General features: G+C 57.2%; 3 protein-coding genes across 10 annotated transcripts in view; 1 reads left to right on the forward strand and 2 right to left on the reverse strand.

The window, feature by feature from the left end:
* The window catches only part of MTMR14 (myotubularin related protein 14), a 32,272-nt gene extending 25,565 nt beyond the window's left edge, over window positions 1-6,707 (reverse strand). For all 3 annotated transcript variants that reach the window (XM_080350290.1, XM_080350291.1, XM_080350289.1), the window contains exons 1-7: window positions 6,564-6,707; window positions 6,345-6,484; window positions 3,192-3,300; window positions 2,074-2,149; window positions 1,335-1,395; window positions 641-763; window positions 56-129 (exon numbers count right to left, since the gene is read on the reverse strand). In XM_080350290.1, coding sequence (XP_080206416.1) covers window positions 56-129; window positions 641-763; window positions 1,335-1,395; window positions 2,074-2,149; window positions 3,192-3,300; window positions 6,345-6,484; window positions 6,564-6,686 — 706 coding nt within the window. In that variant the 5' untranslated portion in view covers window positions 6,687-6,707. The remainder of the gene's footprint in view (window positions 1-55; window positions 130-640; window positions 764-1,334; window positions 1,396-2,073; window positions 2,150-3,191; window positions 3,301-6,344; window positions 6,485-6,563) is intronic.
* Window positions 6,708-8,719: 2,012 nt separating this feature from the next.
* Window positions 8,720-18,624, forward strand: LHFPL4 (LHFPL tetraspan subfamily member 4; the record flags this gene model as incomplete). The annotated part of the gene is made up of 4 exons (XM_080350185.1): window positions 8,720-9,125; window positions 17,616-17,852; window positions 17,982-17,998; window positions 18,544-18,624. The coding sequence occupies 4 exons, from the start codon at window positions 8,720-8,722 to the stop codon at window positions 18,622-18,624; spliced, it is 741 nt and encodes a 246-aa protein (XP_080206311.1).
* A 2,821-nt stretch (window positions 18,625-21,445) lies between these two features.
* The window catches only part of SETD5 (SET domain containing 5), a 65,046-nt gene continuing 63,145 nt past the window's right edge, over window positions 21,446-23,346 (reverse strand). For all 6 annotated transcript variants that reach the window (XM_080350254.1, XM_080350251.1, XM_080350255.1 and 3 more), the window contains one exon: window positions 21,446-23,325. In XM_080350254.1, the coding sequence (XP_080206380.1) occupies window positions 22,732-23,325 (594 nt within the window). In that variant the 3' untranslated portion in view covers window positions 21,446-22,731. The remainder of the gene's footprint in view (window positions 23,326-23,346) is intronic.

Genomic DNA, 23,346 nt, shown 5'->3' on the forward strand with positions numbered 1-23,346 from the left:
CAGAAACGGATTGTCACCTGTCCCTTGGGAGTCCCTCTGGACATCAGTCCTGTACCTGGATATGGGATGGAGAGAAGCGTGAAATCAGCGTAACGTTGGGCTTTGTCCACCTTCTCAGAAGACGTCACACTGCACAGGATAAGAGGGAAACATTTGTAGAGTATTTTTCATGGAGACATTAGCACTCAAAAAGCTACTTGTCACATTTCCCTGTACAATGACTTGACTCAAGAGTGAGCACGGGCAGAACTTATTCAATGCATCCAAACACACAGGTATAGCCCCAAAATACTAAAGCTTTCCTCTGGAAAGGAGAAATACCCCTGCCTGTTCCTATACACAAGCAGAGGGCTGCTCTACCGCCCCCTTTCTGAAGGGGTGACTGTCACATCACCACAAACTCTACAGAAAAAACCTGCCCAGACTGCAGAGGAAAGATGAAAGCAGCTGCCTTGCCCATCGATGCAGCTTTCTCTGGCCTAAAACTTCAGGGTTCTCTTTACAGCACTGTCTAACTGATCCTGTTGTAGGACTTTTTCAGGGATTGCTCCCTGAGTGCACACCCAATAACGATTTACAGGTCAAGGCTACACCAGCTGCAATCCAAAACCTGCAGAAAAACAAACAAACCCAAACTCACTTCAAGCCAAACTTCACCTTCTTGTTTTCCACCATCAGGTCACAGATATATCGGACAGAGAGGTATCGGAGCAGCTTGATGTCGTGCCCTCTGACCTTGTCAAACAGCTGGGAGTCTGCGTTTCTGCAAGACAGAACAAGACCAAGCGAGATGAGCGTGGATGCCTGAGCATGCCGAGTCTGATTCTCTGCGCAACACTGCCACGGTCCTTCCCTGATCTGCTCTGGCCGTGAGCTGCGGAGCACCAGCCTCATCTCCATGAGTCAGAGTCAGACTCTGCAACGAACTGATACTGAAAACTTCATGCTTAGGGTCCCCCCACCTCCCCCGACATCTCGCTCCATGTTGTAACAAGCACATAAGGTACAGAACAATTTCTCCAGCCTGGAAATGCACTTCTTGATGAAGTAAGCATGTCTGTGTAATTCAAACACCTTTTTAAATGGATATATATATATATATCTCCACCCCTTCCCTCTGGCAATAGACCAGCAGGCTGCAGTTATGCTGGGTGCAGCCAGCCATTAGAGTTCAAGACTCTTTTTCAAAAGAGTAAGGCAAGTAAGACTTCGAGTTTGGTGATGCTGTCCAGCCTGTACCCAAAGCCCAGCCTAGGCAAGAGCAGAATTGAGTGGCTGAGCCAGTCAGCTTTGGTCCAGACTCCCTTTTCCCCACCCCAGTGCTGCATACAAACCTAAGTGCAGAATCTTCCTCTGAAATGTCTTCTGTATCTGCCCAAGCATCATCAGAACCCCCTGCAAGGAAGGCAATTAGAACTGAAGCTTGCGTAAAACAGCTCAACCTGACAAGACACGCATGCACCCAAAAAGGCCATGGTTTGGTGCCCTCTCTCCACACAAGTCCTCTCAATAGTTCCCCACATTTTCCTCTTCCTGAAAAGCCCCTTTTGTAATGTGGTCCACTCTTCCCTTCTCACTACGAAGGATCTAAACAAATCAAACCCATAACTGACAGCTAGAAGAACATCCCAATAGTGCTAGACAGTACTTTGTTAAGCCAAGCTTCAGCTTCCACACTACAGAAACCAAATACTCCCCTGAAGAGCATTCCCTGCAGTCCAGTAGCAGGATTTGATTCCCAATGATTAGCCAAGCAACAGCAAGTTCTTATCCTCTTTCTTCCATTATTCCCACTCCAACGTTAGGGAATCAGTACCCCGAATCCTTTGGGCTGCCTCACTTGCCTACGTGCTTCCCGTAACTGACTCTTCAGCCTCAAGTGCTTTTGTCACTGCTTGTTGTGAGCTACGGCACTGGGAAATGCACAGATTTCCATCTTCGCTCTATTATGCAGGGCCGGACACAGGCAGGTCCATGCCAGAGCTGCGCAGAGGCTCTCGGGAAGAGCTGGCTCTGGTGAGCAGGTCACTGTCCCTGCACTGAGTAGACAGCGACAATCGGCTCCTCACTCACCTGAGAAGATGTAGTTGTAGCCAGTGCGCCCGTAGAGCTCTCCCCAGCCGGCCAGCGTTGCTGATCTGCAAATGTGCTGGAGGAAGATTTTGTTATTAACCACACACGTCCCACGAGTCTTTCCCTTATGGGAAAGTCTTTCCTCTGGCCCATGTGCTGTCACGGTATGCAGCCACGGCTGGTACCCGCAGCTGCAGCCTCTCCGCAGTCTCCCCTGCAACCCCAGAGCAGATCAAATTCTCCAAACACATTGAATTCCCAAGTGCCTTTATCTATAGTTAGTTTTAAAATCGTATTTTCATCTCCAGTTCTCCAATTCACTAATAAAGTCAATTCCTGTCAAGTTAGCAATGTCCATGCTCTGTTAATACCCTGCCTGACCCTTATTTCCACATTCCCGTGGATAAGATCAAGGATGGTCCCAATACGACTCCAGGGAGTTCACTCCTGCAGAAAAAGGTCAGCAGGTTCAGCCCATGACAGCTTCAGTCCAGCTACATTAACATTGTCACAGGTATGACTTTGCTATTCATATAGTTTCTAAATTGAACTAAAAAAAAATGAATTAAGCTACTTAAATTCTAAATGAGACTACTCCTACAGCGCTTCAATATAGTTTAAGTAAACCACATAAAAATGAATCTAATTTCACTTTCTTATAGATTCCCTTGCAGACAAGCCCACACATGCGTAACACCATCTATGCAATCTTGCTTCCCCAGGGAACAGACAAGGGAAACTTCTCTTTAAAGACGAAAGTTATTCAAAGGGAGCTCGCTGCTGGAGAGGAAGGAGCAGAAAGTGACAGCAGCTGTGTTTGCCCTCTCAAAAACCCCAATATCTTTGGTCCTTCAGAAGGGACATACATATGGAGAAAATGTCAGCTCTTTCATGCAGTGCTCATGATGTGGCAGGGTAAAACAGCCTAAAGCCCTTTTTATTTATGCAGCCTATGCTGCAAATGCCACCTACTACTGCAGGCTGCCTGCTTGTACCCAAGAACAGATTTTTATAGCATGCAAACAGGTGACAACTGACTGAAGACATGGCTACACGGTTCAGACGTTAGGGAGAAAGATTATTTTCTAAGTTAAGACAGGTAACCCGTGAAGCTTTACCTTCCCCTTGTACAGAATGACAGGGCAAACAAATCGTCCTCGACACCTCGCCATCTTACTCCGGTTGATAAGGTCCTGCAGTTTGCCAACTTGCACAGCGCCCTCCAACCTAAAGGACAGAGATTCGGGTCAGTACACAGAGCACCTCCTTGTGTGGCTTCCAGCGAAGCTGCTACAGATCCCCCAGGCAGACATAACCCCCATCCCTTTTCCCCAGCATCCAGCTCTGAAATTCACAAGCAAGAGGACACTTCTTTAATAACTCCTTCTGCTGCTCTACATGTCTGGACGCTTTTCTGTCTCCTTTATTTTGAAAGACCAGCTGTGTGGTACCTGAGTGTCTTCAGGAGCTGATGATACAAGTCCTGTCAGAGTGGTTTGCTACGGACCAACGTGCGGATTGCTAACAAAGGACTACCAGACTAAGTCTGTAAATGCAAAAATATACATTCTGCTTTCCTCCCCACCACCTTTCCATCAAAAAGCAGCTCAGCACTGCCATCAAGGTGAATTCATTATCAGGGGATATTTTTGCAAGCAAAAATAAATAAGAGAATCTATGCTTGAACACTCAACGAACTTCCGTTCTGGTCACTCGAGCGTATGTGTTGCTGGATGATTAAACAACTGCCTGTAAATCTGCTAGTGAGTTCAGCAGGGTAGTTAGATTAATGTCAGCTGCATCTGCAAGGTTTTGTTTGGGTGCAACACTCTTAGAGGGGCAAGTGACTAAATACAGCACAGATGGGAGGAAATTCTCCTGAAAAGGGTTCAGAAAACAGAGCACTCTTCAATAGCAGCATGAAAGAACATCATTAAGGCTGCTTGGGACAAGCTGAGGTGGGATGCAGTGGAAGGAATTATGTGTATCTTAACTCTTCATTTTTTTGGACTTTCAGGTGTGTTTTGTTTTTTTTCAGAAGTTTGTTTTCCAGAAGATACTACTGGGCAACCTTAGCTCTGTGTTAATCCCCTTGGCCCTGTCCATCGAATCAGCACATAAACCTGAAATCACCTTTTTAAATGCAAGGGAAACTTTTCTTACAAGAGCAAGCAACTGTTTTGGCAACTGTATATTTTCTACAGGCCTGAAGCCGAGGCGCTTCTCTCTGGGTAGCCGTCACAGCGCTGGAACCAAAGCGTTCCTCTCACATGGTTATGTTACATACAACTGTGATCATATTTGTTCGGAACAGGATCATCAAGAGAAAACCAAAGACATGGCCTTGGCCTCAGATTTAGGCATTTTCATTAAGCACAGTCACAATATCTCTAAGACAGCGAGTAAAGAACCGAGTGTGTCCCTCCGTTTCCATTCCCTGCAGCATCTCCCTGCTGCCAGACACACCCTGCTATTTTCTGTGGCTCCTCAGGAGCAGCACCTTGCATGGTAGCCAAAAATACACACTAGGCTCCTCCTGCTGCCTCCTGCACCTGCCTGGATGTCACACAGCTGCGAGCAAAGTGTGATGAAGCAACATCTTCTCTTCCCCAGCTGCCCAGCCACACAACAAACAGGATCAGGAAACTGATCTGGCTTAAAAGTATCCATTTTTTGCTGGTTCCCCACACAGCTTTGGAAGCAGCTGTACCAGCAGAACCAACGGGGCAGCACAGAGTCGGCATAAGCAGGAAGCGCTTCCAAAAAGCCTTGGTATTCCCAGAGGTGTGAACTGTCCTACACACTTCAAGGAGATGTTACCAGCTGATTAAGAACATTGGAAAGAAGAAAGGCAGCCAAAGACACTCAGTCCTAGAGGGAGTGTCTCATTTTCTAGACGAGGTTCTTGCGTTCTGTAACACAAGTGCAACAGTCTCTATTTCATAATTATTCTGTGGAGTACAATGACGCAACTAGAAACCAGACTAAAAATGATTTAGCGGCTTTTACAGATACTATCACCGAGAAATGAGGAGGAGAGGGATGGTGATGGGTAGTCTGATTTCTTGACTCTTTAGGATAGCAAATCAAGATTTGGAAATAATCACCATTTAAAATGTTAATTACCACTGCCAGCTTGCAAAAGTCCAGGAAGAAAATGGGGCACCAAGTGTAAGCACATTTGTTTTGAACACTTGTCAGAAAAATTAAGCATTGCTTGCTCTTACAAAAACAGGAAAAGCAGAAGCACTTGGTTTCTCTTCCCTAAAGACGCCTCGTAGTTACATTTACAGCTTCAGACTTCAGTTTCCCTCTTTGCAGCAAGGGGTTTAATTTCTTCTAATCTTACCTAAGCGTTAAGCAGAAATTCTCCCAGCTGACAATCAGTTTGGGCTGTTTTCCAAAGACCCCCTCTCCTACAGCACCCAGTCCACATGCCAGTGTGGCAGCAGCCAGTTTGCCTTCCTTGGGCAAAGCAGCGGGACGTGTCACCGCTGTGAGGGGAACACAGTGACCACCGTCCTTTTGAACATGTTATTCTTGTCACGGACACATTTAAAACTGCAAAATTGCATTATGTCGTGTTGGAAGACAAAATAAAAAATGAGAGGCTGTCGTCAGAGCCACAGGGCACAGCTAACGCTCAACCAGAAGCAAGACCAATGCGATTCTGAGCTTGTGGGCTGAAGTCCAGAACCACATTGGCTTCAACTTGCACTAAACTGCAAGTGTTTCTCGATAACTCACTAACATCAGCTCCCACTGACCCATGTACCATGGTGGGGTCAGACTACTTCTGTCTGTTCAGGCCCTATCAACATTCCCCCTCCCACCAGAGATGTTTTCTAAACTACAGTTCCTCTGATCAGAGGCCTTCCAGCACGACCACGGGCACTTCCAACCGCGATCTCTCTGAGGCTGCGGGCTAGCGGCTGCACAGCCAGGTTCGGACCTACCCCAGGACAGCACAGGCCAAGCTGGAGCTGGCCCCACCACCTCCTGTCCTTTGCACTCCCAGGAGCTGCTGAACTCAGCAGCTTTCACCAAGGAAGCCCAAGAGACTTGTGGAGCTGGGGGAGCCCCAGGAAAGCCCGAGGGAGCTCGGCAGCGCCGCGCAGCCCGGACACCACCGGGTATAATTAGCCACAGCTGCAGCGTGACGGGGCTTCCCCAGCCGGCGGGAGTCCCGGAGCGGCAGCTTCCCGGGGCAGAAGGCCCGGCCGCCTCCACCGGCTGGAGACCGCGGGGACCGGGCGCACCGGGGGCCTTACGGGTCTCGGCCGGCATCGCGCTCCAGGAGGACGATGTGCCGCGGGTAGTGGGCGCAGATCTCGCCGTGCGCGTTGGAGATCACGCTGTAGCGATAGTCCCGGCCGAAGAGCTCCAGGCACCGCCGCTCGATCCGCTCCACCTGCGCACAGGCACCGGTCAGCGCCCCCCGCACCGACAGTGCTCCCCGGTGTTCGCACCCCCAGTCGCGGTCGTCTCACCTTAGCGGCGGCACCGCCACCGTCCTTGGCGCGGTACTGAGTCCGGGAGAACTCCAGCAGCAGCTCGGCCAGGGCGCGGTCCCCAGAGCCCGCCGGGGGGCACCCGCGGGCCGCCGCCGCCATGGCCGCGCCGCTCACCGGCCCATGGCCCCGCCGCTTCCGCCCTGCCTGCCGCTTCCGCTCGGCCAGCCAATCACCGCCGCGCAGGGGCGACGCCCTTTCCGCCCTTTCGTGGGCGTCATCGCCATGCGCCACCGAGCGCCGCTCCGGACCCACCCGCGGGCAGCGAGCGGCCGCGCTGAGCCCGGCGGGTGAGGAGCCGCCTGGCTCTCGGTGTGAACCGGGAGCGGGGGGAGGAGCGGGGCCCGGCCACGCACCGCAGGCGTGGGGCGGTGCTGCTCAGCGCCGGGCCGGAGGACGCCGCGGTTTGCATAAGCCACGTTTAGGCCCGCGGAAGGACGGGGCGAGCGCTGGCGGTCACCGCTCTGGATGAGGAGTCGCGGAACGGGTGTTAATTAGAGCAGCCCCGCCGGGGGTGTGGCCGCACGCACAGCCTGGCGCCGTGGCGGCTGCGCGGTGACCGGCAGCGGGGCCCCGCCGCACGGGCCGTGCTTGCGAGCAGCGGTGGTCGTGTGCCCGGGTGGGAGCGGGGCCGTGGGTTTGTACCGGGGTTAACGGGAGCGCCGTTACAGCGCCAGGGGCACGGGGCCGGCGGCTCCTTTGCTCCTGCGGGGGAACATAAAGGCGATTTTTCATCTGCATAAGCGTGTTTTGTAAACCAGCTGAGAACTTTGACGAGACTCGGAAGAGAATGAGGCCGCTGGAGCACTTTATAAATAAAGCCGGAATCAGCAATAGCACAAACAACACACCGCATCCCAGATGCCTTGAGAAGAAAACTGGTCCTGGATAGTCTGGTCTCCACTGGTGTTTTGCGATGTCGTGTTGGAAGACAAAATAAAAAATGAGAGGCTGCCGTCAGAGCCACAGGGCACAGCTAACGCTCAACCAGAAGCAAGACCAATGCGATTCTGAGCTTGTGGGTTGAAGTCCAGAACCACGTTGGCTTCAACTTGCACTAAACTGCAAGTGTTTCCCAATAACTCACTAACATCAACTCCCACTGACCCACGTACCATGGTGGGGTCAGACTACTTCTGTCTGTTCAGGCTGGTGGGTTTTGCAGGGCAGCTGGCGGCGGGTACATCCCTCAGGCCACCAGCCCGGCACACCTGGCCTTGCACACGCGTGTGCCCAGGCCCTGCACCCCGGCGCACACGGGGGGCGCTGGACCGGCCCCTGCTGCTCCCAGTGCCGGTGAAGCCCACGCTGGCGGGTTACCCCGGGGGGTCGGGAGGGCCGGCTGCCCGCCCGGGGGGCTCTGCCGCCAACCCGCCGGTGCCCCCGCGGTGGCGGAGGAGCCGGGAGGGTGAACGCCCTCCCCGCAGCCTGTTGCGGCCGGCACGCCCACGCGTGTACCTGCGGGCGTTAACCCCGTGCGGGCCACGACGTGGGTGGGCAGCCGGCACCGGGGCGAGCCGGAGAGCGGATTCAGCGGGCCGGGTTACCGAAGGGGGCCCGCCGCTGCCTCAGCTCCACCCCACCGACCCACTCCGGACGCTGCGAGCCCGTTCCGAACCTTTCCGAGCGCCGCGGAGCGGGCTGTCACTGCCGAGCTCATTCCGAACCTTTCCGAGCCTCGGCCGAGCGCTGCCGAGCCCGTTCCGAACCTTTCCGAGCCGCGGCGGAGCGGGCCGAACAGTGCCGAGCCCGTTCCGAACCTTTCCGAGCGCGGCGGAGCGGCCCGAACAGCGCCGAGCCCCTTTCCGAGTGGGGCCGAGCCCTCGGCGGGCGGAGCCGAAGGCGCCCGAAGCGGCCCGATCCCCGCGGGGCGCGCGCGGCGGGCTGCGCTCGGCTCCGCAGTGGCGGGGACGGGGGGGGCGCGCGCCCGCGCGTGTCGGGGGCGCGCGCGGGGCGCAGAGGCGGCAGCCAAGATGGCGGCGCGGGTGGCGCAGGGGCCGGCAGCCCCCGGGCGAGCTTAGGCCGCGGGCACCCCCTTCCCCCCGCCCCCTGCCCCCCCCCACCCCCCGCCCCGGGCGGGCTCTCCGCCGTCGCGGTGTGTCCCCCCGCACACACCCCCTGCGGCGGCCGGCAGGATGCTGCCCTCGCAAGAAGCCTCCAAGCTCTACCATGACAACTACGTGCGGAACTCGCGCGCCATCGGCGTGCTCTGGGCCATCTTCACCATTTGCTTCGCCATCATCAACGTGGTGGTCTTCATCCAGCCCTACTGGGTGGGCGACAGCGTCAACACCCCCAAGCCCGGGTACTTCGGGCTGTTCCACTACTGCGTGGGCAGCGGGCTGGCGGGCCGGGAGCTGTCGTGCCGCGGCTCCTTCACCGACTTCAGCACCATCCCCTCGGGCGCCTTCCAGGCCGCCGCCTTCTTCGTGCTGCTCTCCATGGTGCTGACGCTGGGCTGCATCACCTGCTTCGCCCTCTTCTTCTTCTGCAACACCGCCACCGTCTACAAGATCTGCGCCTGGATGCAGCTGCTGGCAGGTACCCGCGGGCACCGGGGATCGGACCCCTCGTCCCCCCCGACGGGGATTCTCCGGGCGTTGGGGCGGGGGGTGGGTGTGGGGGGTGTGGGGTTCGCCGGGACGGCGGTGCCGAAGGCGGGCAGTGGGCGCTGGCACCCCAGGCGCTGCTGGTAGGGTTGCTGGCCATAGGGAGCACCAGGGATGCTCAAGGAAGCTGGGCTGGGTACAAGCACTGCAGGATCATGGTTGCAGGAATGAGCCCCGGGGCTTCCTGGAACGCCCCAGCCAGGCATCAGCACTGGCAGAGCACCAGGAACAGGTGCCAGCCTAGGGCACTGGCTCTCGAGGGTCCCTGTGCAGAGGGTGGCCATGGGGAACATCAGGTTTGCTCAAGGAAGCTGGGCTGGATACAAGCACTGTGGGACCACAGTTTAAGGAACAAACCCTGGGGCTTCTTGGGACACCCAGGCCAGGCACGAGCACTGACAAAGCACCAGGAACGGGCGCCAACTCAGGGCACTGGCACTCAAGGCTCCCAGGACAGAGAGTGGCCACAAGAAATACCAGGGTTGCTCAAGAAAGCTGGGCTGGGTACAAGCATTGCAGGATCACAGTTCCAGGAGCCAGCCCTGTGGCTTCCTGGGACACCTGGGCCAGTCACCAGCACTGACAGAGCACCAGAAACAGGTGCCAGCTCCAGGCACTGACACCCAGGGCTCCCTGGGCAGAGGCAACACCAGGGTTGCTCAGGGAAGCTGAGCAGGGTGCAAATGCTGTGAGGCTACGAGGCATCTCAGCCAAGAACCGTCCCCAGGGAATTCCAGGGCTTCCTGGGACACCCAGGACTGACAGAGCACCAGGAATGGGCACCTGTTTTGAGCACTGGCACCTCAGGCTTCCCTGGCAGGATCTGACCCCAGGGAACCATAAGGCCCCCAGGAAAGCTGGGTCAGGGATCCACATCAGGAGACCCCAGAACAGGCACCATCCCTGGGGGTACCTGGACAGCCTGGAGCACCCCAGGACAGCTGGGCCAGGCACTGGCCTTGGAGCACCGTGGGACACCCTGGACCTGCGAGCAGCCCCCTGGGGACCCAGAGGTCCTGGCCACCCCACATCAGGGACTAATGTCCCTGTCTGCCCAGCCCCAAGAGCATCCCTGAGCAAGCCTGCACTTGGGGGATACCCACTTTGGGGGAGCCCCCAGCTCCTGAAGGGCCCCCAGCCCTGTAAAAGCACCTGTGCACAGACAGACCCACCACCTCCCCCTTCAAGAGATGTCGTACCCAGTCCCCTTCCCTCCCTCCAGCATCATGAAAGGGCCGTGAGCACAGACCTTCCCCTGCTCTCTGTGTGAAGACACCCTGAGCACAGCGCTTCCCACAGAGGGACATCAGATATTTACCTTGATGTCTCCTCAGAAATGACCACAGGCTCAAGCCTGGTCATTCCCTCCAAAAGTGTCCCTGTCTGTAGATCCTCCTTTGCTTTCTCCATAAAAGAAACCCCACCATAGATGCACCCCAACGTCCTCACTCCTCAAAGGGATGCCAATGACCCAAACTTTTCCCCAGAAGGAAGCCTGATGCATATGTTGATGAGGATCCCAAGTGTCCCCTTGTGTGCATACCTCCATGCTGTCCTCACAGAGGGTTCGTCCTTTTGGGAGAAAGACCCTGAGGAGAGATGCTGAGCTTCCCCTGGCAGCAGGACCCTTCACTTCCTTCTGTCTCAGTTTTTACTGTGTGTGAAAAGATATTGTGTTACTCCCCACTGCATACAAAGTGCTAATAGACCCAGATCTTCCACCAGGAGGACCTAGAGCCCCCCATATTCCTAAAGAAAGGACCCCAGCCTGTCCCCCCCAGGAGAAGGGCCCCAATCATTGACGTGGGAGGCTACAGCCCTCCATGCTTGGGCTTGCAGCTCGCCTGGCTCTCTCCCTTGCAGCTGCTTTGGGCTGGAAAGCCTGACCTCTCCTCACCCAGATCAGGACCTGGAACTGCCTTGGCTTATCAGGAAATTCCTTCATCTTTAATTTTCCCCGTCCCGAAGATTTACCGGTTTAAGGCAAGCTCAGAGCCCAAATCCTACTGATTGTCAGCAGCTTAATCAAGTGGCTTGGAGCGCCCGGCCAGTGCTGCTGCTGTGCAGGGAGCTGCGTGGCGGAGGACACAACACCAAAAGCAGCTCTGGGCTCGTCCCCAGTGCCTCCTGTCCCCAGCTCAGGCTGGGGTGGCCACAGCAGCACCCTGCTGCTGTCACCTCTGGGACCCCTCGCCCTGTCCTGGGATGTGTTCCTGCTCACACTTTGCACCTTGTGGCTGTACTTGTATTGCTCACAGCTGCTGGGGCCACGGGCCAGCCCAGGCTTGGCTTGGAGCTCTCCCAAATCAGCACAGCGACGCGGCCTTTCTGTGTTGGGAAAAGTCCAAGGTGGCATTGAGACTGGCCATCCACCCTGCCCTGAGACAGGGCGTCCTGCAGGAGAGGCTCATGTCACCACCAGGGACGCAGAGGCAGTGGGGTGGTGCATTTTGGCAAGAGGGAGTCTCGTCTGGGGGGCCGGGCAGGACTGAACTGCCCTGGGTACATCAGAGGCAGCCGCAGGTGGATGTGTCACCTTGCACATGGAGGAGGAGCTGCTGTGACCCATGGAGAGGACACCAGGGGACAAATCCTGCATGTGGGGTGGGGATGTGGCCCAACGCAGGCTCCGGCACAGCATGACCATGGACTTTGAAGATTCACCCGCCTGGGAGCCTGGAGGGTCGTGCCAGAGCAGAGGGATTGGAGGGGCAGAGCAGGGAAAGGCATTCCTGCTGCCCTGGGGAGGATTTTAGCTGAAGGACTTGCGCCGCTATGGCAGAAGCAACAGCAAGACCCAAAGTTTCATGGTTTCACTGGTGAAAACCTGGTGAACAAGGCGAAAGGCAGAGAGATGGGGCAGAGGTGGGTTCCCCCGTCCCCACGGGGTGGCCGGTGCAGAGGACAGGGCTGCTGAGCGAGGGCATGGACAGAGAGGAGAAAAATCAAGAGCAGGAGGGTGGGGGAAGATGAGAGGATCAGGAATTCAGTATCTCTTTCAGAAAAATTAAAAGTTTAAATCGTCAATGTCTAATTAGTGGACGACAATCAAGGAAAGGTTTAATTAGAGCTTCGCAGAAAGCTCCAGCTCAAAAGCTGCTGCCCCCCTAGGAGGGAACTGGATCTAATTAAGAGAAAAGACTCTGCTTTATCACAAATAGAAACGTAGCCATCTGCCCTGTTCAAAATCCCAGTAACGCAAAACTGGAGATTTCGCTAAATCCTTCTGTTACAAAACCAGAAACGGGTCTTTAACATGAGCACGTCAACAGCTGCATGACTGACAGCACCCTGATGCCACCCCAGTCCTCAAAATCAGCATCGGAGTTCCCTCAGCGAGTCCCAGGGGATGACACTTACATGAGGAGCCGTGGGTGATCCCTCTCATCCGTCCTCCGTGGAGGGCACGTACCGGAGCAAGCTGAAGGCAGCTGGGCTGGTTCTGTGGGTTCCCCTGTTCCAGTGACCATGTAGCAGTCGTGTGCTGAGACCATAGAATCGCAGGATGGTTGGGGTTGAAGGGACCTCTGGAGATCATCCAGTCCAGCCCCCTGCTAACGCAGAGTCATCAAAGCAGATCACACAGGGTCACATCCAGGTGGGTTTGAATGTCTCCAGAGAAGGAGACTCCACACCCTCTCTGGGCAGCCTGGGCCAGGCTCTGGCACCTCAAAGTAAAGAAGTTTCTTCTCATATTCAGACAGAACCTCCTGTGTTTCAGTCTGTGCCCATTGCCCCTCACCCTGTCATTTGGCACCAGCACACAGGAACACCCACCAGCACCAGCACCACACACCGAGCAGGCTGCTTGGGAACCCGAGTGTTCCCTCTGGTTCCCCAATTCTCTGCTGTCACATAAGACACGCACACCCTGGGAGTTAACTCGGAGCTTTGAACAAAGTTGTTCCGGTGTCTGGCACTAACATCAGCACGAGAGACCCCAGACTGCAGCCACCCTGTGTGTCACCGCAGCCACCCTGTGTGTCACCGCACCACGTTCCTCCCGTGAGGACAGTCACCCCGAGTGGGTCCAGGGCTCTGTTTTCATGAGGGCTTCCGTGTTGAACTTACGGTCTACAGAGGGCTAAAAGAGGCAGCCAGCTGAGCACACAGCCCCTCTCACACGGGGGAAGGGACTGGCCCTGTTTGAAGGTGTTTCCCTACACTTCAAGCCCAGCAGTCAGTGTGGTGGGACCTTCCAGCTCACTCTGGACAAGCACAATGCGACACGCGGGTGTGATTACACCCAGGGCCATGTCACTGCCCACAGGGCTGGGGTTTGTCTCTATCATTGTCACTTTGGAGTTAATTATACCCCATCCAGGCACATTGCCTGATGAAGAATGTGATAGTGTGTGTCCATCTCAGCCCTTTTCTCCTTTGGGAGACCCCTTGGGAGCTACACTCACCTCTCGGATGGGCCTTTCCCACCCACCAATGTGTGAACCGGTAGCAAAGACAGAGCCTTGATCGGTCGCTTCATCTTCTGCACCCGAGCTGCGTTTGCCACCGCCTGAGCCGGCGCCCCTGGCACGCTGCATGGCATCATTTCGGCACATCCACAGAGAGCCCCAAAACACACTGAGCCACGTTAGGACGGGCTCATCTTCCCAACTGGGACTTGCTGGAGAGACAGCGCCTCTCGGAGAGAGTTTGAGGCTTCAAAAAAAACAAAGGTTTTCATGGATATGAAAGTAAAGGATTGAAATTCTTAATGAGAAAAGGAGAGACAGATATCACTGCTCCAAACCAGCATAACTGGGACAACTGCTGGGAATGAGGGTGAAACAGGGAGAAATATTACCAATATATGATCTTCCAGCTGAACCTCTTCCACCTGCTGACCTTGCAGCAAAAAAAGATATCACTGCACAAAAACCCCTTGCTTTTGCTGATTTACTGGCTTCTGGCCCCCAAAAAACCTTTCCTGAAGATCTTTCTTCTCCTTCCCCCGCCATCCCTGTTGTGTAGGGGGACAGGAGCAGCGGTGTGGCACAGACCCCATGTCTGTCCGGTGCCTTGTGCTCCGCAGCCATCAGCCCTGGGCTTTGGAAGCAACGTAACCCCCTCCCATAGCTGTTAATGTGCCCATGGACCCTCGAGGGGGTGCCCGAGCCGGGTGTTTTGGAGCCGCTCGTGTCCTGGAGCTCGCATCCCTTCACTGTTGTTCCAGATAAAGTACCTGTCAGTTCTGATTCGTACCAACTCGTAACTCTATTCTGAATCCCGCTGTTTTTTTTTGGCTCAGAAACAGCCTGTGGAGCAAAACGCCGTAAGGAAGCTCCTGTCTGTGTAAATGGCCGGTGCTCGCTGTCCTGAGCACGCTGCCGTTAATTTTCATTTATTTTTGAGGCATTTCTATTTTTAGGAGTTGGGGGGGGACGTGTTTGTTCCCTCAGCTCAGCTCTCGGGAGGTTTCCTAGTGAGAAGCAGCCACTCCAGCCCCCAGAGTCACCGCCCCTCCCTGTCCCCGGGCTGGGGCTGCCCTGCAGTGCCCAGGAGCGCTGTGTTGGGGATCTCTAGTGGGGACCCGCCGTGTGCCACCAGCATCGCGGCGTGTGTCCGTGGGCACAGTGAAGGATACAGAGCACCCAGAGCTTCCTCCCCATGAGGGAGACATGGGGGGCTGGGGGGGTCACTGAAATGCCCATGGGGCCAACAGCTCGCTGTCCCCAAGCCAGGCTTAACAAGCCCCTTTGGGACCCAGCAGTTGCTGGCTTTCCCCGCAGTTACTCCCGCATTTTCCAGTTTTCGGTCCCTCGTGTGTCCTGGGCAATGGGATGCTCTTTACACCTGTGGCCAGGGAGAATGACCCACATCTCAGCTGCAGGGAATGTCCTTAACCAAGCCAGACTTCACTCAAACCTGCAGACTAAACTCAACAGCAAAAGCGATTAAATAATCAGATTTGAACCCTGCAGGCACAACTGCATTGGAGTGGGGCTCAACCACCCAGGTCACTCAGATGGTCCCAATTAGCTAAATGCACCTTCTGCCGGGATGTTGTCCTGCCAGGAGGAGCCTCATCATCTCCCTCCACTAAAATCTCACTCCAGTGTTGCAGCTTGAGTCCTAACAGTGAATTCCCTTCAATTAATTTATTTTGTGAGGATATCAAAAGCCCTTGAGATGTCCATTTCATTTCTGGGGGACCCTGATGAGGGAGCACCAGGGAGCGGGAAGCCGTGAACCAGCCGCAAAACCGAGCTGAGAAATGCTGGGTTCCCCGGGGCCAGAGCTCAGCGTGATCCCGTGGGCAGCCCTGCAAACCGCAGCCACTTTGTCCTCCCTCTGCAAATACCCTTCCCCGGCAATCACCAAAACACCCGGTCTGAAATCTTGCCATCCAGCTGGGAAAGCTCTGGAAGAGGGAGCTGCAGCCCAGGGCCACGGGAGGGATGGCAGAGGTGTGCGTGGCAAAGGGGCTGTCCTTGGTGCCACCGGCAGTGGGGACTGACACCACATCCAGACTGCATATTGGGAGCAATTTCTTCGTGGAATGGGTTGTGGGGCATTGGAACAGGCTGCCCAGGCCAGCGGTGGAGTCACCATCCCTGCAGGGGTTTAAAAGGCGTTTAGATGAGGTTCTTAGGGACAGGAGTTAGTGCCAGTGTTGGGTTATGGTTGGACTCGATCTTAAGGGTCTCTTCCAACCAAAATGATTCCGTGATCCTCAGAAGAATGGGAATTAAAGGCAAAATAGACAGGAGCTGGTTTATTTTTTTTCCTCTTCAATAGTGGCTCCTTCTGGAGTCATCACCCGGTGGTTTTTACTGTGGTTGCCAGGTGTAGAATAGGCTGTTTTAAACAAATCCCAAGGTTTTCCTGCAGGTCCATGAGGGGCGACGGGGCATTTGGAGGCGGGTGCTGCGGGCACAGGGACGGGCAGATCCCACCCTGCCGCCCTTGGCCCCGCTGCCAGGGGCTGGTTGCACAGGGTGGCGTGAGGCCCGGGTGGGGATCCCCCCTGCGCTCTGTGCTTCAATGTCACTCTGCGCTGCCAGGCACGGGAAGGTGTTTCTAGGACATCGGGGCGGCTTGGGGACACGCAGCAAAGGGAATTACTTGTGACAGAGCTGAGGACTCGGCTTGAGCTGGGAACACGGCAGAGGGGACGAGGGGAGCGCTGCCCTTTGCTGCGAGGAGACCTGCCTTGGGTGGCACGGCCTCACCATGGCCACCTCAGCGAGGGGCTCATGGGACAAGGCCGGTCACCCTCGGGCAGAGATGCTGGGTAACGTGGTGACTCGGGAGCGCTCCTTTGCCGGGGCAGTAAATGTGTAGTTGGATTCCCCCTGGTGAGCAGGCTGTGAGTGCTCGGGCAGAGCTCCCGGGGCTGCCCTTGCCCTGGCACCAGCGCGGGGCGGGCGCACAGGTAGAGAAGGAACCGGGCAGAGCCAACCCCGGTGGCCCTGGCAGTGGCCGTGACTGCCTGTCCGCTGCGGCTGTGTCGTGACAACCCGCTGCGCTGGTGGCTCACGTGCTGTGTGTTTTTTCCTGTACCTTTTAAAGCCTCTCTCTGCTTTTGCCTTCAACCCTCTCTCGTGTCCTCCGCAAGTGCTGTAGCCCTCCAGCGCATCCATCTCCTGCCTCCTGCATCCCTGTCCCCAGTGCCCTGCCATGTTTGGGACCTGCTGGTGTCCCGGGAGACTTCACCTGTGGTAGTGCAAGAGCAGCGAGTGCTCAGCAAGCTCCTGCTTTACCAGGGCAGCCTGATCCACCTGGAGTCCAAATGCTCAGAAATGCAGGGGAAATACTGATGTTTGCAGGGTCCAGGGACAGCCCCAGGGGCTGCTGTTCCACTGAGCACCAAAGCTGGGAGCCCACCTGAGCCCCTGCTGGTGCAGGTAAAATTGGCACCCGATTATTTTTTACTTACTTTTGCATTAATATGTTTAGCCTTCCCAGCTGACACTGGGTGAGGAGCTATTGTACTGGTTGTAGTTAGAAAAAGCATCACCTTCTTACCTTGAAACTCACAGGCTTTGTCTCAGTGTTTCCCTCCCTGTTCATCCTGATGCTCCCCACGTCCCCCTGCTCGTCACGGTGTGGGCGGGATGGCGGCAGCGCGGCCACAAGGCGCTCGGATGCGGGTGCTCCCAGGGGTGCCGACCCCCCGGCAGGCAGCATCCCTGCCTGCAGCGCGCCGGTGGCTCCTGCCCACGCACCAGGATCCTGCGGCGATGAGGAAAACCTGTAGGGAATCCCCGATCCTGTGGCTGATGCTCCAGGAAACCCAAATCCTGATGTCCCCACTTGTGCATGAGCCAGACTTGGGGCAGCCATGTGCAAACACAGTCCCCAGGGCAGCGGTGGCTGTCACCTGCTCTGCTGCCAACCACGGGCTGTGATCACACACTGACCGGGGGGCTCAGCCACCCCTGGGACCCCCTGACGCATCTCCCTCCTCTGTCCCCTGCAGCGCTCTGCCTGGTGCTGGGCTGCATGATCTTTCCCGATGGCTGGGATGCAGAGACCATCCGGGACATGTGCGGGGAGAAGACGGGGAAATACTCCCTGGGCGACTGCTCCGTGCGCTGGGCGTACATCCTGGCCATCATCGGCATCCTCAACGCCCTCATCCTCTCCTTCCTGGCCTTCGTCCTCGGCAACCGGCAGAACGACCTGCTGCACGAGGAGCTCAAGACAGAGAGCAAAGGTGAGCACCGCAGAGCCAGGGGGCTCGGCCGGGTGAGGGTCTCGTGGGCTGAACTGGCGCAGCGAGGCTGCGGGGGAGCGGGCGGCCGAGCTCCTGCCCTGCCTGACACCCTCTCTTCTGTTTCCACAGATTTTGTCGGCATCGCGGTAAGTCCCGAGCGTCACCATCCTGTCCCCCAGCCCTGACCCTGTGTGGCGTGTCTGTGCTGGGTGGCCCCGTGTGGGGTGGGATGGGATGGGGGACCTTGCCTGCACAGGGCAGTGGGGACAAGGGGCCATTGGGGACGGGTATGTGCATGGCATGTGCTGGAGGCACGACGGTGGAGCCAGGCCTGCCCTGCGCCGGCCCCGACCCACTGTGCTCTCCCCACAGAGGATATAAGGCTGAGCGCCCGCAGCAGGACCCTCTTCCCACGGCCGGCAGTCTGGGCGCTCCCTCCCCATCCTGCCCTCCATCTGCTGCCAGTGGCCACGCAGAACCCCGCGCCGCCCCCCGGGCCCTGCCGCTCACGCCGGAGACGTGCCAGCCGCCCACCGCGTCCACGGCCACCTCCATGTCCACGCTGGCACCGCCATCTCCCGCACCCTGCCAGCCCCGCACCCCTCACCGCCCGCAGACCGCTGCCGCCGCGGGAGGATGCCCCAGACCTGCTTCGTTCAAAAACAGCATCCAACTGTGGTTTTGTTTCAAGGAAAAAACAGAGTTTTTAACAGATTTCTACATCCCCAGGACTCCTGACCCGCTGCCTCCCACCCGAACGTGCGCCCACTGACGCCCTGTGCCGGCTGCTCCGGGCCCCAGCCCCTCCCCGCTCCCATTTTGTACAGCCCCGTGATCCTGTCTCCATGGCTGGGGGACCCGGTGGCCAGGACGGGGCCCAGCCTTTACTTTTATGTGTAAATTCATATTCTCTAAACAGGGTAAAGTGACTTGAGCCCCCTCGTCCCCCTGCGGGACACGGTGTTCCTGGCACGCGGCCGCAGCTGCTGCTCGCTGCCCCCAGCGCGGGGACCGCAGGGGTCTCGCTGCTGCCGGCCACTGGGACACCCGACTCGCGCCGCTGCTGAATGTAAACCCTGGTAAGTGGGAGCAGCTGAACATGCAAACCCCCCTGGGTGGGCACAGGAGGAGCCCCCACCAGCCCCCTCCCCAAGCCGGCCGCAGGCTGTTGCCAAACACCTTCCCTCCCCATACGGTGCTTTATCTCCACTCGTGACAGCAAGGCTCTCCCTGCTACACGCAGCTGGGGGGACCCGGGCACTCCTGTGCCTACCCTGGCCGTGTCCCCTGGCTGCCCCTTGCTGCCACGTGGCAATGGCCCGTGGGGACGTGGCAGAACTGAGCCCAGCAGCCCCTGAGCACGACCCGGCCCCCATCGCACACACACGACACCCCGGCACGGGCGGCCACGGCACAGCCGCAGCTCTGCCAGCCAGGCCGGTGCGTTTGGGCCAGCAACGCAATAAAGTCCTCAGCACTGGCCACGTCTGGGTGCAAGTGTCCGGGGGCTGTTTGCAGGGCCCCAGGCAGGGTAGGGCCCCCAGCTCCCCGGGGAGCTCGCGAGGGCCCTGGCAGGGCTGGGCAAAGCCTGGGAGCAGGGCCAAGCCGGGCACAGGGAGCAGAGCGGGACTGTGAGCCTGGACGGGCAGAGGAGCTGCTGCCTGTCCGCAGGCAGCAGGGCAGGTCACAGCATGGGGGGCGCTGCTAGAGACGCAGCAAGAGGCCCTGCAGGAACCACCACCCGCCCGGGGCTGGTGGGAGCTGGTAAGTTGCTCGGTGGGGTGGCGGTAAAGGACGGAGCTGTGCCGAAACACCCACCGGCAGCCAGAGTCACCTGGGACGGCGTGGGTGCTGGCACTCCTTATGCCAACAGCCTCTGACAAGCCTGGCGGCATCTGCATCCCTCCGGTGACAACCGCATCCATCTGGTGGCACCCGCATCCCTCCAGAGCCGCCTCCCTGGAGCGGGACCGGCAGGAGCCCCCGCGCCCGGCCCTGGCAGCGCCCGGGTCTCGCCAGCTTGTGAGCGCTGCTGCCGGCTGAATTGGAAAAAACAAAGGAAGAAAAACAATATCAGTGGAGAAGGGAATACAGTAGCTGTAATATATCTGTATTTTAGTACAAAGTTTGATACAGTGTTTCACAAAACCTTATTGAAAAATATAATTCAAACCAGACCAGTTCGGAGCCCTGTGGTGTGGAGTGGGGGGACGGGCTCCTCTGGGCATGGATGGTGAAGACAAGGGGTTTTGCAAGGAGGATGACGAAGGACCCTGTGTGGGCATCAGCCACAGTCACACGGGGCGGGGAGAGTGGCTGGGAGGGGAGGGTGGGAGCCCACCCCACCCTGCACCCCGGGGGCTGAGCCTCTGTCCACAGGTCCCCAGGGAAAGCGTCTGTCCCACCCAGGGCAAGGTGGGAGCAACGGGGTCCCATCCATCCCCAGGAGCGTTTCAACCCTCCCCTTCTGCCCGTCCGTGTGTTACCCGGGGCTGCAGTCACGATGAACCACAGGTGGTCTGCTCTGTAGGAGCCTCCCCAAATTCAGATTTCTGCATCTTGATGGAAAAACTCCCACGGCACGTCAGCCCGGTGGGGCGCTCTGGCACAGGAGCAGGGGCTGTGTGAGCGCACGAGCAGCCTGGGGACCTCCAGTACCCCTGCAGAGCTTTGGCCAGCGCCGGCCCCTGGCACAGGACACCTGACAGCCCGGGGCGAGCCCCATGGCACCAAGACACAGAGGGATGGGCACAGGCAGCTGCCGGGAGAGGAGTGGAGAGTTTGTCGCTGCCCACAGCTGGTTTGGGGATGGCGTACAGGAGATGGACTCAGGCCCTTCTGGGGACGTGCAGGGACAGGATGAGCCACACCACAGTCCCACGAGGTGTCGGGGAATGTTTTCACGGCGGGGGCAGTTGAACATGGGAGGCGTGGGGCACCCGGGACGTGCCAGCTCTGAGGAGCAGCACCTGGAGGCTCGTCTGCCCCGCTCCAGGCTCAGCCCGTCTCGGGCTTCCTAAGGAAAAGGCAAAAAGCAGCAAGAAAACTAAAAGCCCGTGGCATCCACACACCAAACCCCAGGTTTGGAAGCAGGTGAAGCGGCGCGGGGCACATCCTCCAGCACATCGCCTCCCCGAACAAGCGTGAGCGAGGAGAGCAGCAGCGCAGCCACGATCTCACCACCCCAGAACTGCCCTTTTTCCCAAAGAGCCCCCAAAATCCCAGCAAAAAGGGGATCCGTGGGGCTGTTCCTACAAGGTTATCATTTACCCTGCAGGGAAAGGGAAGAGGCACCAACACGCCCCTCCCCGCAACCTGAAGGTGGTATAAGGAAACAGACACTTCCAAAAATACCGCTTTTTCAAGTTAAGTATTTTTATTATCAAAATTATTACATCTCTTGTGAAAGTTCAAATGTTACAGCATGGTGTAAAAACTCCACTAGAGTAAGAAGCTACAGCCCCCACCTTTCCAAGAGCTTTCCAGGGTCCCTCCCTCCTGCCCCCCTGCTGCGCCCAAAGGTGCCGGAGCCTCTGGCCGAGGCCCCCCCGGCCCCCTCCTGCCGCCCGGCAGGGCAGAGCCCGCCTGCCCCGTGCTGGTCAGAGCACGGACGGGGAGGCTGCACCCCCAGGGCTAAGCCGAGTGAAGTTTACACCTATTTTATACAGTATACAGACACCCGACTGCGCGGGTGACAAGTTCCATCCCAACACGCTCACAGCCAGACAGTGTGAGAAAGTTACTCTTTGTTTCAATATTTTAAAAGTCTCCCCTAGGTTGAACAAACACCTGATTTCAATTGTGAATTAGAGAAACCTGTAACAGTCCTAAAAAAAAAAAAACAAAACAAAAAAAAAGAAGACTGTGCATCTGAAAAGACAGGGGAGACAGACTCACAGCATCATGTTATCCAAGAGAAAGGAGAAGTTCCACTGCAGCACCAGGGATGACACCTGTCGTATATTAGCTAACCTACTATGGTTATAACTGAATATAAAATTAGATAAATAAAAACACGCCCGATATTACAGTAAACAAGTGAGAAAGAAGCTGGCAATCGTATGGAACTGAACAGACAGCGCACCGTGTCTGGGCTGGCTCTGCTGCCACGCTCGGCAGGCGCCGGCGGCCGGGAAAGACGCCCCATCCCGCACGGTACGGGCCGCGGCCCCCGAGCACCCCGCAGTGTCACCAGCACCGCTCCCAGCCCTGCAGATCCTCGGCAGCGACAGGCACACACGCTCCAACCCCTCCCTGGCCGCGTTCACATTTGCGGAGACTCTGTTGTCCTGGAAAAGGCTCCGACCAGGGCAGCCGTGACCCAGGCCCAAAGGCAGCCGTGACCCCAGCCCAAAGGCAGCCGCGCGCGCTCGTCTGCTCGTGACTGGAATGATCGTAAGGGATTCAAGCCCTCCCCAGAACGCACCGAGAACCTGACCTATAAAGAGAGCTTTGGGATTGGAGTTCAACTTCCCCCCATGTTTTCTTGAAACTGCTTTCGCATTCAAAACGATGTCCGTACTGCATCGCGAGTGACTGTGGCCACGGGCACAGACGAGAGGCAGAGGCTGCGCCACAGTCATTGCACTTGAACCATTTGCCTTGTTTTTTTTCTTTTTTTTTTCTTTTTTTTGTTTTGCAATGTACCCACGCCTCAGAACAGCTTTGCTACAGTCTCTGCCTCAGAGAAATCTGTGTTCTCCCACAAGGCCAGAGGCCAATACTGCTCACAAATCTCACCCGTGCGTCTCAGACCTCAGCCTCTGACCCCTGGCACCCCAGCATTGGGTGCAAGCTCCCAACACCGGCCCAGGAGCCACTTCCAGAGGTGACTGGAAGGAGCTATGGGCAGTTTTGTTCTCCTGGAGTCCAGGCAGCCCTAGGAAAGTCCTGTCTGAGTCTTTACTCCAGAACCTTGAAGCTGCTGAAGTCTGTACTGATGGACACTGCTTCCCCCACGGTGCGGATAGTGTTGTGCATTGGAAATCACCGCCCCCCGGGAGCCCTGGTAGAGAACAGACTGCCCCGAATTGGGCAGATTGATAGTCCGCAAGTCTGACTGTAGTGACCTAGAGCTTTGGGGAGCGGAGGTGGAGCCTGACGCGCCCGCGCAGGGCTGGGAGCCCGACTCGGAGGAAAGAGAGTCCCCAGCCGCAGGCTGTGCTGGGCTGGCAGCAGCAGGACAGCCCTTCTTCAGGAGGCTGCTGCTGCCAGAGTGCTGCTGGCTGCCGTAATACCCCGAATTCCCTGCAAACAGGGCAGAGGAGTCTGTGGAGGCCGAGTGGGCAGGGCTGGAGTACGAGGCGGAGGACAGGGGTGTTTCCGAGGAGGCGTGAGAGAGGCCGTGAGCCGTCCTCTGCGCGGCTGCTCGGTAGCTGTAGCCAGGAGACGGAGCGAGGTGTCCTCGGTACGGGGACGAACTCTGCTGGAGGAGGGTCTGCGATTCTGCCTGGGGACTGTCAGACTGCAGGAGCTGAACCCGTTGGAAGGAAAA

Source organism: Nesoenas mayeri, assembly GCF_963082525.1.
Source record: "Nesoenas mayeri genome assembly, chromosome: 10".
Classification (NCBI taxonomy): domain Eukaryota; kingdom Metazoa; phylum Chordata; class Aves; order Columbiformes; family Columbidae; genus Nesoenas; species Nesoenas mayeri.